Source organism: Eumetopias jubatus, unplaced genomic scaffold (genome assembly GCF_037043125.1).
Source record: "Eumetopias jubatus isolate StellerSeaLion01/CBP00866 unplaced genomic scaffold, mEumJub1_p1.0 scaffold_10, whole genome shotgun sequence".
Taxonomy (NCBI): domain Eukaryota; kingdom Metazoa; phylum Chordata; class Mammalia; order Carnivora; family Otariidae; genus Eumetopias; species Eumetopias jubatus.
The window spans coordinates 49,363,154-49,382,306 of record NW_028274816.1 but is presented as its reverse complement, the minus strand read 5'-3'; the positions used below and the strand labels follow the sequence as shown (position 1 = coordinate 49,382,306).

At 36.5% G+C, this 19,153-nt stretch overlaps 1 protein-coding gene across 1 annotated transcript in view; it reads right to left on the bottom strand.

The window, feature by feature from the left end:
• Nucleotides 1-2,139: 2,139 nt before the first annotated feature.
• The window catches only part of LOC114198942 (uncharacterized), a 61,360-nt gene continuing 44,346 nt past the window's right edge, over nucleotides 2,140-19,153 (bottom strand). The window contains exons 2-4 of the mRNA XM_028090645.2: nucleotides 7,559-7,685; nucleotides 7,170-7,268; nucleotides 2,140-3,688 (exon numbers count right to left, since the gene is read on the bottom strand). Coding sequence (XP_027946446.2) covers nucleotides 2,202-3,688; nucleotides 7,170-7,268; nucleotides 7,559-7,685 — 1,713 coding nt within the window. The 3' untranslated portion in view covers nucleotides 2,140-2,201. The remainder of the gene's footprint in view (nucleotides 3,689-7,169; nucleotides 7,269-7,558; nucleotides 7,686-19,153) is intronic.

Genomic DNA, 19,153 nt, shown 5'->3' with positions numbered 1-19,153 from the left:
GCAAACTTTATATTCAAAAAAACTGCAGTTTGTTCATACTTCATCCTTAGCCAAATGTCGGCTTAAACATGCATTGGATCAAGAGTCAGATGTTCCTACAATCCAATATTATTTTTTAATCAGTCAGATAATGTGGGCAATAATATTCTCAATAATGTTTCATGCTGACATAAATTTTAGGATTCAACATATTAGGTTAGATACGAATAAAGGCATTATTCATTATATTTTTATGGTTTTTGTTCTTCAGGACGGATCATCTCATGACCAAGAAGGAATGAATGATGATGACTTTGCTATATTCACTAGAGGCTTAACATTCTTCTCCAATATTAAATTGCTGATATTAAATAAAATATACACCATAGTTAAGAGCCATTCCATAAATAATAAAATAGCCAAAGGAAAAAAATAATTTTGATAATGGATTATATTTACTGAGCATGTTAAAGTCTTAATTATAAGCATCTGTGTAAATTAACTCATTTGATCCTTACCAAACCCATGTATGCTAGTGAATATAGCCATGCCCATTTCACATAAAGTATAACGTATAGGAATGTGTTTTTAATATAAATATGTTGAAATGGAAATGAATTATTTTAAAAAAATTAAATGTCCCTACATTATATTTGGGCAAAATCATTAGGAAAAACTCCACAAGGATAAGTAACATGGAGGCAAGGAGAGAAAAATGGCATAGTACAGTATGGTCAAAAAGGAAGCCAGTTTAATCTGTCATGTTTAAAATATGTACATGTCAAAAGGTATGCAGAGATTTCAAAAACAATGAAGAGAAGACAACCAAGAACAGTGTGCCAAGTAGGATGCTAAACATGGCATTCCTTACAAACAAAAAAAGTGGAGCCAGTCACATTATTTGACCATAGATGTTTGGTAAAAATAATGGTACAGTCAAATATATTAACATTATTAATGCACTTAATCACACGGAATGTCCTATATGACATATCTTGTCATTAAAAAGACAACTTATGAGACAATTTGAATAATATGATTACATTTGCTTTAAAAAATTATAAAAGGATTTGTTCCAACAATTTGATAATAGTTATAGCCCCTTTGGGGGATGAAAGCTAGCTTTATTGGCTTCTTTGTAGAATTTAAACATTTAGAGAAAATTATTACAATAAAATATCACATTTATGAAATAAAAATATTAATTTATATATACAAATAATCACTTTATCCATATTAAAATATATATCTTAAAGTAATGATATTTTATTTTTAAAAGATTTTATTTTTAAGTCTTCACCCAACATGGGGGCTCAAACTCACAACCCCGAGATCAAGAGTTGCATGCTCCTCTGACTGAGCCAGTCAGACACCCTTTAAAGTAATGATATTTTAAATAAAATGGTACAGGGGCACCTGGGTGGCTCAGTCATTAAGCGTCTGCCTTCGGCTCAGGTCATGATCTCAGGGTCCTGGGATCGAGCCCCGCATCGGGCTCCCTGTTCCATGGGAAGCCTGCTTCTCCCTCTCCCGCTCCCCCTGCTTGTGTTCCCTCTCTCACTGTCTCTCTCTGTCAAATAAATAAATAAAATCTTTAAAAATAAATAAATAAGTAAAATGGTACAGATGCAAAGATATGCAGGTATAAATTTATTATAAAAAGATCAAGTAAAGAGTTTCCAAATTGGATGTTGGGGTGTAAAAAGACTCATTATATCCAAGCTTATAACATTAAAAATATAAAATGTCACAAAACTGTGCATAAATAGCTTCAGAAAATAGTTACTGAATAAGCTGTGCTGTAATAAGAGTTTTGGTGAGAACAAAATAAATTCAAAAATTTAATGTACAACATAATAAGATAGTATTTTAGCTATGCATAAACCAAACTACTTACAGCTATATAAAAAATAAAGTGGATTTAAAGTATTTTAAAATATGAAAAATGCAACAAAAAATATTTTTCACTTTTCTCCACTCATGATTAGAAAGTTTTTAAAATTTAGAAAGGAATGAGCTATTGATAGAGGCCTTCCAATATTCATTTTATTCTTATGGTAGTTAAATTGTGAAACACATAAGTCATTCTCATATTAATTATATTTCTATATTTTCTTACCAATAAATTCTTAGGATTTCTCCTATTATATTTCTAGGGTTTCTCTTTCATGTCATGTTACCTGAAAGACATGCTTAAAGGTCTTACAAAGCTTCCTTTCACACTATTTCTTACCATTATGAACTTTTTGATGGCGATTAAGATTTGAGCCTCTTGCAAAAGCCTTCCCACATTCCTTACACTCATAGGGTTTTTCACCAGTATGAATTCTTTGATGCAGAATAAGGTCTGAAGAACGAAGAAAGGCTTTTCCACATTTGTTACAAGTATATGGTTTATCACCAGTATGAATTCGCTGATGCCGGGTCAGGTATGTTGCACAAGTAAAAACTCTCCCACATTCATTACATTCCCAGGCTTTCTCACCAGTGTGAATTTTCTGATGTTGTATAAGTATTGAATCTCTACTCAAGATCTTTCCACATTCCTTACATTCATACAATTTCTCATCAGCATGAATTAACTTGTGTCGAGAAAGTTCTGATGAACGACGAAAGGCCCTTCCACATTCCTTACACTCATAGGGTTTCTCACCAGTATGAATTCTCTGATGTTGAGTAAGGTCTGAAGACTGACGAAAGGCTTTCCCACATTCCTGACATAAATAGGGTTTCTCACCTGAGTGAATTCTCTGATGTGCTGTAAGTATTGAGCCAGTACTAAAGGCTCTTCCACATTCCTTACATTTGTAGGGTTTCTCACCAGTATGAATCCTCTGATGCCGAATAAAGGCTGAAACATTACTAAATGCTCTAACACAATACTTACATTTATAAGGTTTCTCACCAGTGTGAATTCTTTGGTGTTGAGTAAGGTATGAGGAATGACGAAAGGCTTTTCCACATTCTTTACATTCATTGGGTTTCTCACCTGTGTGAATCCTCTGATGTACTCTAAATATTGAACTAGTACTAAAAGCCTTTCCACACTCATTACACTCATAAGGTTTTTCACCGGTATGAATCCTCTGATGACGAATAAGGGCTGTACCATTACTAAATTCTCTAACACATTCCTTACATTTAAAGTGTTTCTCACTTGTATGAATGCTATGATGTAGGAAAAACTGTGAGGCATTAGTAAAGGCCTTCCCACTTTTCTTAAATTCATTAGATTTTTCCCTAGTAAAAATTATCTGATGTTGCATAAAGTCTGAGTCACTATTCAAAGACTTCTTACATTCCTCACATTCAGAGGATCTCATACCAATATGCACTGAATGATATGAACTAAGTTTTGAAGTTCTATTAAGGGCGTCCCCATATTCCTTATAGTCATAGAATTTCTTGCCATTATGACCTTCTTGATGTGTAGTAAGTTTTGAGTCCTGTCCATAGGCATTTTTATGTTTTTGGCATTCATAAGATTTCTCTTTGGTATTAAATGTTTGATGTAGAGGAAGAGATGTTTGCTGAATGAAAGGGGACATGTTTTCAGAGGTACATGAGATTTGGCTAAAATGTCTTTCCTGAGATCCCTGTTTAAGTCCATGCTTTGTAAATCCTTCCATTATAACGCATTGGGATGAATCTATTTTATAGTTATCCTTTTTCAGAGATAATTTCTTGTTCTTACACCTAGATTTATATTCTGAAAGAAAACACAAATAAAAACATTCACTTTTTTGGGAGGGAGAAGACACAAAACTTAGAAAAGGCAGAATTACATCGACATCAATGTTTATAATGTAAATAGGATTTACAGTTCTTATATGGTGGTGCAATTTGAGAGATAAACTATAGAAATTGAAAAGTGACATAGAAAGGCATGGGGGAAGGGGATCAGAAAAAGATAAAGTCAATGATTCTTAAATTTTGGAATAAATTCGAAGTATACTTTGGCAAAAACCCAAAAATCTGATAACCTAATCTGTTAGAAGGCTATAGGCAAGTAAGCCCTTTCACACATTCAGTTTAGCAAATAAAAATGGTACAACTACCATATGGGGATATTTGCCAGTTTCTAGCAAAATTATATAAGTATTTATCCCTTGAGCAAGCAATCCCAATTCTAGGAACCCAAACATATACTTTCTGGAAAGAATCTGAAGAGATTTATGCAGAAGGTTATCCATTACAGACCTATTTGTGTAAGAGCAAATGACTATAACAAAACCAAATAGCCACCAACTTAATACTACTTGAACTCAGTATAGTAAATGCACACAACAGAGTTCTAAATAACTGTATAAAGAAATGAGAAGTATCTATATATTCCTATTGAATGATCTTCATGACTTTTTAAAGTAGAAGAACAAGGTAGGAGTAAACTGTATGTATATGCTGCTACCATTTATAAAAGAAAGATATTTGAAGATATAGACATAAGGGCTTACATTAAACAAAACAAAGAAAGGATAAATCATGAAGTTTATGAAAGATATACTATGTTGGAGGGAATTAAAACAATGGGGATGAGGTAAATTCGAATATGCCACAAAAATGTAGGGGAAATTGATACTAGGTGAGGAATATAGGAACTCTCTATACTATTTTTGCAACTTTTTTGGTAAATATAAAATTATTCCAAAACTAAAAAATTTTTTTAAAAAGAAAAAGTCATGTCCATAAAAATCATGAAAAAAGACAAAAACACACAGTAGTGCTATTTCTATTGAACACTTGCTGAACGGTACAGCCACAGTAATAAGACTAAAAGGAGTATCAAAGTTGCAAGCATAGAAAAGCAGGAAACAAAACTGAAAATATTTACAAATTTTGTGACTGTCTGCTTGGAAACTTTACTATTAACAATTCCAGTAATTAATGAGTTATGGCAAAAATCAACATATAACACCAAGAAAGATAAGTCAATTTGATACACCTTTTCAATTTTTGCCAACATATCTATATGGAATGATTTCCACAAAAACTTGTTAATAATTACTAAAAGGGGGGCACCTGGGTGGCTCAGATGGTTAAGAGTCTGCCTTCGGCTCAGGTCATGATCCCAGGGTCCTGGGATCGAGCCCCACATCGGGCTCCTGGCTCAGCAGGGAGCCTGCTTCTCCCTCTGCCTCTCTCCCTGCTCATGCTATCTCTCTCTCTGTATCTTTGTGTCTCAAATGAATAAAAAAAAATTTTTTTTAATAATTACTAAAAGAAAACCAGAATGGGGTGCGTGGGTGGCTCAGTCAGTTGAGCATCCGACTCGATTTTGGCTTAGATCACGATCTCAGAGTCATTAAATGGAGCCCGGCATCAGACTCCACATTGAGTGGAACTTGCTTAAGATTTTCTCTCTCCCTCTGCCCCTCCCCCTACTTGCATGCGTGCGCGTACATGCACTCTCTCTCTCTCTCTCTATCAAAAAAGAAAAAAAAAACAGGACAGTAAAAAAGAGTGCAGAGAGGGTGCCTGGGTGGCTCAGTTGTTAAGCGTCCGCCTTTGGCTCAGGTCATGATCCCAGGGTCCTGGGATCGAGCCCCGCATCAGGCTCCCTGCCCCGCATCAGGCTCCCTGCTCCGCGGGAAGCCTGCTTCTCCCTCTCCTACTCCCCCTGCTTGTGTTCCCTCTCTCACTGTGTCTCTCTCTGTCAAATAAATAATAAAATCTTAAAAAGAAAAAAAGAGTGCAGAGAGAATACTATCCCATGTACAAGAGGGAAAGGAGAATTGGAAATATAAATGTGAACATGCTCTATTTCTGAAAAAATAAAGGCAGAAAGGATTAATCAGACTACCTCAACACCCCCCCCAATACCTAGAGTGAGGATAGCAATGAATGAAGCAGATAGGGTTGCAAACATAACTTCTCTAAGTATATTTTTATATTGACTTTTAAAGCATATAAATGTTTTATATATTCCAATTATAAACTAAAAATAATCTAAACTTAACAGTTAAGATAAATGGTGTATTAAGGGCACCTGGGTGGCTCAGTTGGTTTAGCAGCTAGCTTCAGCTCAGGTCATGATCCCAGGGTCCTGGGATCTAACCCCACATTGGGCTCCCTGCTCAGCGGAGAGCCTGCTTCCCCCTCTCCCTCTGCCGGCCACTCTGCCTACTTGTGCTCTCTCTCTATCTCTCTGTCAAATAAATAAAATAAAATCTTTAAAAAAAAAGGTCATAATACTTAATATGACTTTTAAAAAAGATAAATGGTATATTAAGTTGAAAATGCACAAAAAAGAATTAATCTAGCAACTTTATGAACCGTACTCTGGAAATCCTTGGTGTAACCTATTCTAAGGGAAAAAGGAAAAGGAAACTGTAATAAACCTTGAACATGACTTCAGGTAGGTTTTTCAGTCAGTAGTTGTGCTGGTATTCTAATTTTGAAAGTATTCTGTGGCATTTGGAACAGAAGGCTTGAACAAATATACTCGTGTTGTGGGAAATAGGGTTTTCCACTGTCAAGAAAAAGTTACAAAACCGAGATTTAGAAAAGTGAGACAGAATCTTGTCTTTTGGACTTCAATTACAGTTATTAGTATGATTCACTTATAAAATATATGTTCCCTGTCTCTTTGTACTTAATGGATATAAAAGCAATGAAAATCCAGTAGCAATGAGTGCACTGAACACTGATATTGGTCAATGAACACCATTCCCTATTAAAAGAAAATAAGGCTTCTTTTTTTTTAAGATTTTATTTCTTTATTTGAGAGAAAGAATGAGAGAGAGAGAGCACACGAGAGGGGGGAGGGTCAGAGGGAGAAGCAGACTCCCTGCCGAGCAGGGACCCTGATGCAGGACTCGATCCCGGGACTCCAGGATCATGACCTGAGCCGAACACAGTCGCTTAACCAACTGAGCCACCCAGGCGCCCAGAAAATAAGGCTTCTTAATGAGCTGGCTAATTCCAAGTTGGGGGAAAGAAAAATACAAGATGAGACTGCAACATATTTTTGTGCCAGAAAACAAGAAGGTCATTAAAGACTCATGCATACATGAAAAAGGTTGAAGGTGAAGGTGTGGGCATTTGGAAGTTCATGATGAGTTTCCTTTTCTTAATAGTTGTAGGCCTTTGAGGGGAGATTCCTTCAAACATCTCAAAGATGTGATCTCCTTACTGAGCAGCTGGTTTATATCCTACATTCCTCTTCCTTTATATAATCATCAATCACTTACCTAGGTACAGGCCTCTTGTCAGCTCACTATCAAAAACACTCCAAGGCTCCTTCCCTTGCTCCAATAAAGAGATCACATCTGGCTTGGGAATGCAAAGACCTACTCATAAGAGAAGAAAGGAGACTTTTTATGTTGTAGGTGTCCCAGGACACAAATCCTATCCTATGATCAGCAAATAAATTGGAAGGGCCACAAAAAAGCAGAGAAAGTGGAGTTTTGGCCTTAGGCCCAATGAAGCTATACAGTCCCAACTCTACAAAGCTCAAACCATGTCTTTAGGAATAGGGAGAAGAAACGCATAGGATATATGAAAGGAGTTGAGAAAAATCTTCTCAGGGAAAGCAAATATTCCAAAGGGCTCTAGACTTTTTGAAGAAAGGTATACTTACCGATTGAGACCAGGTTGCTATAATTCTCCAACATTACATATTTGTACAAATTCCTTTGAGTTGAGTCCAGGCATTCCCATTCTTCCTGAGAAAAGTCTATAGACACATCCCTGAATAGCACAAATCCCTGAAACAAAAATCCTGAGTTATACTTGTGTAATGAAAATAAATGACTTCAAGGTAGAAGGAAAGATGAGAAACATAAAAGGAGAAGTAAAGGAGAGTTTTACAGGAAAGGAGAGAAATGGATCACAAGCAGGTTGGGCTCAATACCAGTGATGTAGGTGAAAACTAGAGTTAGTGTTAATCAATGAGCAGGCCTCACACAACCCAACTCCTGCAGATAAAAACTCCTGTGCACAATGAGGGAATTCCAAGATCCAGTCTCGTTTAAAAATATGCTAAATCTAATTAAGAGGAATGTCCAATTAAACGGCTAACTGGTATATAGTACATTCTCAGTAAAGAGAAGTACACTTATGCTTCCCTTTCCCCCCTGAAAAATCAAGTTATAAATAATTGGTAAACTCCTGGAAGTGTATCAGAGGATAAAATTTTAGAATAATAAGAATATAAAGAAGATCTTGACATTTTCAACAATCAGAAAGCAGGTCACGTGAAAGGTACCAGAAAATAGAAACACAATGCCCAGCTCAACAGTGCCCTGAAATGAAGAAACAAAACAAAATTTAAAATGTAACAAATTTTGCAATACTGAGAATGAACCCTTGAGTAGAGTCATTTATCCAGCCAAAATTCACACAAATGTATGGCTGTGTAATACATTTCTAGAGAAGCAAAGAATCAAATATGTATCTCCTGTGTACCTTTTCTCTTTTGCTGTTTTTTTATTCTTTTATTATTTATTTATTTATTTTATTTAAATTCAATTAGCCAACATGTAGTACATTATTCTTTTATTTAAAACAGATTTTTCAGCTTATTGAGGTATAATTGACAAATGGATCCTATATGTTTAAGGTATACAACGTGATGATTTGACATATGTATACTTTGTGAAATGATTACCACAATTGGGTTAATTAACACATCCATCACCTCACATGGTTACCTTGTGTGTGTGTGTGTGTGTGTGTGTGTGTGTGTGTGTGTGTGTGTGGTGAGAACACTTAAGGTCTACTTCTTTTTAAGATTTTACTTATTTACTTGAGAGAAAGAGAGAGAGAGAGAAAGCACAAGCAGGGGGGAGGGGCAGAGGAAGAGGAAGAAGCACAACCCCTACTGAGCAGGGAGCCCAAGGCAAGGCTTGATCCCAAGACCCTGGGATCATGACCTGAGCCAAAGGCAGATGCTTAACCAACTGAGCCACCCAGGCGCCCCGAGGTCTACTCTTTCAGCAAATTTCAAGTACACAACACAGCATGATTAACTGTAATCAGCATGATGTACATTAGATTCCCAGAATTTATTCATCTATAACTGAGAGCCTGTACTCTTTGACCAGCATATCCCTCTCTCCTCCAACCCAGTCCTTAGTAACCTCCACTTTATTCTGCTTTGGTGAATTGGACTTTTTTTTTTTATCTCACATATAAGTGAAATCATTACAGTATTTGCTTTTCTCTGGCTAATTTCACTTAGCATAATGTCTTCTAGATACCATCCATGTGTTTGCAAATGGCAGGATTTCCTTCCTTCTCGTGGGTGAATAATATTTCACTATATATCACTGTCTGCCTATCTATCTATCTATCTATCTATCTATCTATCTATCTATCTATCTATTTAGATGTCTATAAAGATATCTCACATCTATTTTATCCATTCATCACTCATCACTGGTGAGTGGACACTTAGGTTGTTTCCATAACTTGGCTATTGTAAATGATGTTGCAGTGAAAATGAACACGGTAGGGCAGATATCTCTTCAGTATACTGATTTTGATTTCTTAGGATATAAACCCAGAGGTAGGACTGCTGAATCATATAGTAGTTCAATTTTTAATTTCTTGAGAAATCTCCACACTGTATTCCATAGTGGCTGTACCACTTTATATTTCAACCAACAGTGTACAAATGTTCCTTTTTCTCCACTTCCTCACCAACACTTATCTGTTGTCTTTTTGGTAAAATCCATCCTAACAGGTATGACATGATATCTCATTGCAATCTTCAACTTTCCCTAGTGATTAGTGAGGTTAAGTACCTTTTATATGCCAGCTGGCCATTAGTATATCTTTCCTGGAAAAATGTCTACTCAGGTCCTTTTCCCATTTATAAATCAGCGTATTTGGGGTTTTTTTGCTATAGAAATCCTTATATATTTTGGATATTAATGGCTTATCAGATATATGGTTTGCAAATATTTTTTCTCATTCCATACATCGCCTTTTCATTTTATCAACTGTTTCCATTACTATGCAGAAGCTTTTTAGTTTGATGTAGTCCTACCTGAATTTTAAAGTTGTAAAGAAATTTCCAATTGACCCCTATTGAGGCAGTACCTACCAATTCACCCTGCCTACCAGGAAGGTGTGAGAATATTCTTCCCCACACTATGGCTGGTATAGTTAATACCTAATTTCTATATCTTTGCCAATATGAGTAGTAAAAATGGAAGTTCTCATTTATATTTCAAATTATACTGATAATTATTTTTATAATATTATAAGGTTGATTACTTCTGCCTAGTTCTTACTGCAATTCTTATAGTATGAATTATTTTTTTATATTCTGGCCAATTCCTAATGAGGTTAATGTTTTTCTCTTATTCAGATTAGTAGTAAGCTATAATTTGCTACAAATGTATCATAGTTTGTCACTTAAAGGACAGGCAAAAAGTGATACTTGTCAATTTTTTCCACAAGGGACTCCTGGACTTGCATTATTAAGAAATATTACCTTCTGGGCGCCTGGGTGGCTCAGTTGGTTAAGTGACTGCCTCCAGCTCAGGTCATGATCCTGGAGTCCCAGGATCGAGTCCCGCATCGGGCTCCCTGCTCAGGGGGGAGTCTGCTTCTCCCTCTGACCCTCCCCCCTCTCATGTGCTCTCTCTTCTCATTCTTGCTCTCTCAAATAAATAAATAAAATCTTTAAAAAAATATTACCTTCTATTCAAGCTCACATGGAACATTCACCAAGATAGACCACATTTTGAGCCATAAAATATACCCTAACACTTAAAAGAATAGAAATCATACAATGTCTACTCTCAAAAAACAAAAGTATTAAACTAGAAATTGATTAACAGAAAGGTAATTAGAAAAATCCCAAAATATATGAAGATTAAACAACGCACTTCTAATAGATAGGTCAAAGAAGAACTTTCAAGAGAAATTTAAAAGTATTTTAACTAAATGAAAATGAAAACACAGACTATAAAAATTTATGGGATGCAACAAAAGCAGTGCTCAGACAGAAATTTATAGAAATTAATGTATATATTAGAAAAGAAGAAAGATCTGAAACCAAAAATCTAAGTTTCAGCTTAAGAAACTAGAAAAAGAACAAATTAAACCCAAAGGAAGCAGAAAAAGAAAAATAATAAGAGAGCAGAACTCAATGAAATTGAAAACAGGGAATCAATATAGAAAATCAACAAAACCAAAAGATATTTTTTAAATATCAATAATATAAATAAGCCCTCTAGCTAGGCTAACTAAGAAAAAAAACAGAAGACATAAATTACTAATATCAGAAATGAAAGAGGGGACAGCACTACATATTGCATAAATATTAAAAAATAATAAAATAATACTATAAACTATGCCCACAGATTTGATAACTAGATGAAATGGAATAATTCTTTGAAAGATACAATATGCCAAAACTAATACAAGATGAAGTAGACAATCTGAATAGGTATAAATGTAAAAATCAAATTGAGTCAGTAATTCATAACCTTCAAAAACAGAAAGCACCAGGCCCAAACGGATTCACTGGTGAATTCTACCAAACAATTGAGGAAGAAATTGTTCGCATTCTCTATAATGTCTTTCAGAAGATAAATGCAGAAGGATTACTTCCTAAATCATTCTGAGGTCAATATTACCCTAACACCAAAACCAGACAAGACATTACAAAAAAAGAAAACTGCAGACCAGTATCTCTCATGAACATAGATGTAAAAATCCTCACAAAATAATAGCAATTGAATCCAAGAATATATAAAAAGAATTATTCACCATAACAAAATAGGATTTATCCCAGGTACAAAAGGCTGGTTCAGACTTTGAAAATAAATTAATGTGATCCATCACATGAACAGACTAAAAAAAAAAAAAAAATCACATGATCATATCAATAGATGTAGAGAAAGCTTTCAACAAAATCTAACATTCGTGATAAAACTCTCAACAGACCCACAGACAGAGGAAGATGGTGGCACAGTAGGATGGTCCTAGGCTCACCTGGTCCCATGAACACAGTAGATAACTATCAAATCATCCTAAATACTCCAGAAATCAACCTGAAGACTGACAGAACAAACTCCACAACTAAAGGGAGAAACCAGGCCATATTGAACAAGGTAGAAGTGTGGAGACATGCTTCATGGGAGAAACAGATCACTGGTGCTGCAGAGGGGGAGAGAGCCATGATCATAAAGAAGGGTGAGAGAGAGGAGCACATAAGGGAACACATAAGGAGAAAGTTTTCCCAAAGTCATTGGCTTGGAAAACAAGAGGGGCTGAATTTCAGGAGTTCTTGCAATCAGTGGGGCTTAAAGCCTGGAGTTTTAAAAGTCAATAGGCTTGGCTGGGATAGAGCCTGGAGGGCACCATGCTGATCCTGGAGAGAAGGCAGGCAAACAACACAGTGACAGACAGCATGGAAACAGTGATTTGAAGAACACCTGGGGCACAGAATGGGGAGATTATTCATTCTTCTCAGAGTGCATCAATAAGACACAGCATTCACAGAGACACCTCTCTGTAAACAAATGGCCAGTACCATTTCCCTCCCCTGCCCCTCAGCATAAACACAGAGCCAACCGTGGGAAGCACCACAGCTCTACTACTGGCTGCCTAACTTGAAAACACCAAGTCCTACCCCCCTGTGCTCGGGAGAGATTGCCCTTCTCAGTCATGTCTGCCTCAGTCCTAGTGCAGCAGGTCCCTCCCCCATAAGACCAGCACAGACCCCTGACCACACGTCTCCCAACCAGAAAGTTCTGTAAGACATCAGTTCTGGTGGAAGTAGTGTCAGGTCTGATTTCACAAGCACACCAGAGCACACCTAATTAAAACTCATTACACTGGGGCGCCTGGGTGGCTCAGTTGGTTAAGCAACTGCCTTCGGCTCAGGTCATGATCCTGGAGTCCCGGGATCGAGTCCCACATCGGGCTCCCTGCTCGGCGGGGAGTCTGCTTCTCCCTCTGACCCTCTTCCCTCTTGTGCTCTCTAACTCTCATTCTATCTCTCTCAAATAAATAAATAAAATCTTTAAAAAATAAATAAATAAAACTCATTACATTGAGGCTAGGGGCCAAACACTGCTCACAGTAGGCAAGGAGAGCTTCTGCAGATGACTGGCCTGAAGGATAAAGAGGCCAAAACACAACAGCAGAGCATACTCAGCACACACCAGAGACCTCCCTGAAGCACCAGGCCCTAGGCACTACATGACCTCTTTCAGAAAGTCATTACTTTCAGGAGCAGGAGACATAACTGGCTTTCTAACATGGACAAGAAGGCAGAGACCTAGACAAAGCACAAAGATAGAGGAATTTATCCCAATGAAAGAACAAGATAAGGCCAGGGAAAGGGATGTAAATGAAACAGATATAAATAATATGCCTAAAAAAATATATATATATATATGCCTGATGGAGAATTTAAAGCAACAATCATAAGGATACTGCTAGGCATGAGAAACGAATAGAAGACATCAATGAGACCCTTACCACAGAGATAAAGAGTTAAAAAGGAATTGATCACAGATGGAGAGTGCAATAAGTGAGATTAGAAACATGCTTGATGTAATGAACAGTAGGCTGAGAGAAGCAGAGGAATGAATTAGTGATATAGAAGACAAAGTAATGGAAAGTAATCAAGCTGAACAAAAGAGAGAAGGAAGAATTATGCAACACGAGAAGAGACTTGGGGAACTCAGTGAGTCCATCAAATGTAATCACATTTGTACTATAGGAGTCCCAGAAGAAGAAGAGAGAGAAAAGGGGGCAGAAAAGTTATCTGAAGAAAAAAAGCTGAAAACTTCCCTAATCTGGGGAAGGAAACAGACATCTAGATTCAAGAGGCACAGAGAACTAACATCAAAATCAACAAAAGCAAGCCAACACAGACATGTTATAATTAAATGTGCAAAATATAGTGATAAAGAAAAAATCCTAAAAGCTGCAAGACAAAAGAAGTCCTTAATTTATAAGGGAAGACCTATAAGGCTAGCTGAAGATCTCTCAACAGAAACTTAGCAAGCTGAAGCAAATGGCATGATATATTCAACATACTGAATGGGAAAAATCTGCAGCCAAGAATACTGTATCCAGAAAGGCTATCATTCGGAATAGGAGGAGTTCTCCAGACAAACAAAAACTAAAGGAGTTCATGACCACTAAACCAGTCCTGCAAGAAGTGTTAACAGGGACTCTTTGAGTGGAAAGTAAAGACCAAAAGTGACAAAACCAAGAAAGGAACAGAGAAAATCTCCAGAAACAATGACAAAACAAGTAATAAAATGGCACTAAATACATATCTATCAATAATTACTATGAATGTAAATGGACTAAAATGCTCCAATCAAAAGACATAGGGTGTCAAGATGGATAAAAAAAAATAAGACCTATCTATATGTCGCCTACAAGGGACTCATTTTATTTATTTATTTTTAAAGATTTTATTTATTTGAGAGAGAAACAGAGCACAAGCAGAGGGAGGGGTGTAGGCAGAGGGAGAGAAATAAGCAGACTTCTCAATGAGCAGGGAGCCCAATAAGGGGCTTGATCCCAGGACCCCAAGACCATGACCTGAGCCAAAGTCAGATACTTAACCAACTGAGCCACCCAGGTGCCCCCAAGGGGCTCACTTTAGACCTAAAGTCATGTGCAGATTAAAAATGAGGGATGGAGAACCATTTATCATGCAAATGGCTGTCCAAAGAAAGCCAGTGTAACAATATGTATATCAGATAAACAAGACATTATTTATTTTTTTAAAGATTTTATTTATTTATTGGAGAGAAAGAGCATGAGCAGGGAGAGGGGCAGAAAGAGAGGGAGGAGCAGACTCCCCACTGAGCAGGGAGCCCTATGCGGGGCTTGATCCCAGGACTCAGGGATCATGACCTGAGCCAAAGACAGATGCTTAACTGACTGAGCCACCCAGGAGCCCCACAAAAAGACTTTAAAAAAAAAGACTGTGGGGCACCTGGGTGGTTCAGTTGGTTAAGTGGGGGGCCTTTGGCTCAGGTCATGATCCTGGAGTCCCAGAATTGAGTCCCTCATCAGGTTCCCTGCTCAGCAGGGAGTCTGCTTCTCCCTCTGACCCTCCCCCATCTCATGCTCTCTCTCTCATTCTCTCTCTCTCTCTCAAAAAAATAAATATTTTTAAAAAATAAAATAAAACAAAGACTGTAACAAGAGATGAAGAAGGGCACTATATCATAATAAAGGGGACAATTCAACAAGAAGAACTAACAATTGCAAATATTTATGAACCAACACGGGAGCCCCCAAATATATAATTTATAACAAACATAAAGGAACTCATTGATAATAATACAATAATAGTAGGGGACTTTAACACCACACTTACAGCAATGGACAGATCATCTAAGCAGAAAATCAACAAGGAAACAATGGCTTTGAATGACATACTAGACCAGATGGACTTAACAGATATATTCAGAACATTTCATCCTAAAGCAGCAGCATACATATTTTTTCCAAGTGCACATGGGGCTTCTCCAGAATAGATCACATACTAGGTCACAAATCAGGCCTCAACAAGTACAAAAAGATTGATCATACCATGCATACTTTCTGACCACAATGCTATGAAACTTGAAGTCAACCACAAGAAAAAAATTGGAAGGACCACAAATACATGGAGGTTAAACCACATGCCAGTAAATAATGAATGGGTCAACCAGAAAACCAAAGAAGAAATAAAAAATACATGGAAACAAATTAAAAAAGAAAACCACAGTCCAAAACATTTGGGATGCAGGAAAAATTGTCCTAAGAGGGAAGTATGTAACAATACAGGCCTACCTTAAGAAGCAAGAAAAATATCAAATAAACAACCTAACCTTACACCTAAAAGAGGTAGAAAAATAACAAACAAGACACAAAACCAAAGAAGGAAGGAAGTAATAAAGATCAGAGCAGAAATAAATGAAATAGAAACCAAAAAACCAGTAGAACAGATCAATAAAACCTTTAGCCAGGCTCATCAAAGGGAGGGAGGGAGGGCCAGGGGAAGAGAGAGAGAGGCAGAGACAGAGAGAGAGACAGAAAGAGAACTTAAACAATCAGAAATGAAAGAGGAGAAATAACAGTCAATACCACAGAAATACAAAGGATTATAAGAGAATATTATGAAAAATTACATACCAACAAATTGGGCAACCAGTAGAAATGGATAAATTCTTAGAAACATATAACCTCCAAGAAAGGAAAGAAAGAAGGAAAAAGAAAGAAAGAAAGAAAGAAAGAAAGAAAGAAAGAAAGAAAGAAAGAAAGAAAGAGAAAGAAAGAAAGAAAGAAGGGAGGGAGGGAGGAAGGAAGGAAGAGAAAGGGAGGGGAACCTCTCAAAACTGAATTGGGAATAAATAGAAAATCTGAATAGACTGATTATCAGCAAAGAAATTGAATCAGTAATCAAAACTCTCCCAACAAACAGAAGTCTAGGACCAGATGGCTTCACAGGTGAATTATACCAAACATTTAAAGAAGAGTTAAAATCTACTCTTCTCAAACTACTCCAAATAATGGAAGAGGAAGGAAAGCTTACAAATTCATTCTATGAGGCCAGCATTACCCTGATACCAAAACCAGATAAAGAAACCACTGAAAAAGAGAACTACAGGCCAATATCCCTGATGAACATAGATGCAAAAATTCTCAACCAATACTAGCAAATTTGATCCAACAATACATTAATTTAAAAAATCATTTACCACGATCAAGAGGGATTTATTCCCAGGATGCAAGGGTGGTTCAATATTCACAAACCAATCAACGTGAATCATCACATCAATAAGAGAAAGGATAAATACTATATGATCATTTCATTAGATGTAGAAAAAGCATTTGACAAAGTACAACATCCATTTATGATAAAAAAAAAAAGAACCCTCACAAAGAAAGTTTAGAGGGAACATACCTCAACATAATAAAGGCCATATATGAAAAACTCACAGATAACATCATCCTCAATGGGGAAAAACTGAGTTTTTCCTTTAAGATCAGGATGTCCACTCTTGCTACTTTTATTCAAGATAGTACTGGAAATCCCAGCCACAGCAATCAGACAACAAAAAGAAATAAAATCATCCAATTGTTAAGGAAGAAATAAAACTTTTATTCTTTAAAGATGACATGATACTATATATAGAAAACCCTAAAGACTCCACCAAAAAACTGGTAGAACTGATAAATGAATTCAGTAAAGTCCCAGGATAGAAAATTAATATCGATAAATCTGTTGCACTTCAATGGAAGTGGAAAAAAACAACAACAACAGTGTAGCGATACTTATATTAAACAAAATAGACTTTCAATAAAAGACTGTAACAAGAGACAATGGAAGGGCATTATGTTATGATAAAGGAATCAATCCAACAAGAGGATATAATATTCTAAATATGCACCCAACATTGGAGCACCTAAATATATAAAGCAAATATTAATGGACATAAAGAGAGAAATTGATAGTAATACAATAACAGTAAAGAACTATAACACCCCACTTACATCAATGGACAGATCATCCAGACAGAAAATCAATAAGGAAACAATGTCTTTAACAGTACATTGGAACAGATGGACATAATAGATATATATAGAACATTCCATCCCAAAACAACAGAATACACATTCTTTTAAAGTGCACATGGAACATTCTCCAGAATAGATCACAAGTGCTGGTGAGAATGCGCTGAAAAGTAAACCCTTATACATTGTTGGTGGAAGTGTAAATTGATCCAACTACTATGGAAAACAATAAGGAGGTTCCTCAAAAAATTAAATATGGATTTACTATATGATCCAGCAATTCCACTTTTGGGTATACAGCCAAAGGAAATGAAAACAGGATTTTGACTGTATATACACAATCCCATGATTACTGCAGCATTATTTGCAATAGCCAAGATATGGAACCAACCCAAATACCCCTCAGTAAATAAACAGATAGAAAAGATGTGGTACATATACACAATGGAATATTATTCAGTCATGAGAAAGGATATCCTATTTTTTTTAAAGATTTTATTTATTTGACAGAGAGAGAGACAGCAAGAGAGGGAACACAAGCAGGGGGAGTGGGAGAGGAAGAAGCGGGCCTCCCGCTGAGCAGGGAGCCTGACACGGGGCTCGATACCAGGACCTGGGGATCATGACCCGAGCTGGAGGCAGATGCTTAATCGACTGAGCTACCCAGGCGCCCCAGGATATCCTTCTATTTGCAACAACATTGATGGAACTTGGGCACATTATTCTAAGTGAGGTAAGTCAAAGACAAGTACTGTAAGATATCACTTATATGTGGAATCTAAAAAAACTAAATGTGTAAAAAACAGAGTAAAATGGGTACAAGGGAATGGTGGGGGTGGATAAGAACAAGGATGTTTAAGGGTACAAACTTCCAGTCCGTAGTAAATAAGCCACACAAATCTAATGCATAGGGCGCCTGTGTGGCTCAGTTGGTTAAGCGACTGCCTTCGGCTCAGGTCATGATCCTGGAGTTCCTGGATCGAGTCCTCCATGGGGCTCCCAGCTCGGCAGGGAGTCTGCTTCTCCCTCTGACCCTCCCCCCTTCTCATGTGCTCTCTTTCTCATTCTCTCTCTCTCAAATAAATAAATAAAATATTTTAAAAAAAGAAATCCAATGCATAGAATAATGAATATAGATGATATTATACTATAATTATGTGATAGATATTGCTACATTAGCCATCATATTACAATATAAAATGTATGAAAGTAATACACTGTACACCTTAAACTTAGGCAATGTTACATGTCAAATTTATTCAATAAAAAAAGATCAATGCAACAATATAGTCCAGAAACAGTTGCACATAAATATAATTGCCAATCTTTGAGAAAGGGGCAAAGGAAATATAATGGAACAAAGACAGACTTTTAAACAAATGGTGCTAGAAAAACTACACATCCACATGCAAAAATGAATCTAGATAGAGCATCTTGCACAAAAATTAACTAAAAATGGGCAATAGATCTACATGTAAAATGTAAAACTATTAGACTCCTAGAAGTTAACATAGCAGAAAATCTAGAAGACTCTGGGTTTTGTGATGACTTTCTAGATACAACACCAAAGATGTGGCCCATGAAAGAAGTAACTGATAAGCCAGACTCCATTAAAATTAAAAACTGTTCTGTTGAAAGATGATTTCAAGAGAATGAGAACACAAGCCACAGAGTGGGAGAA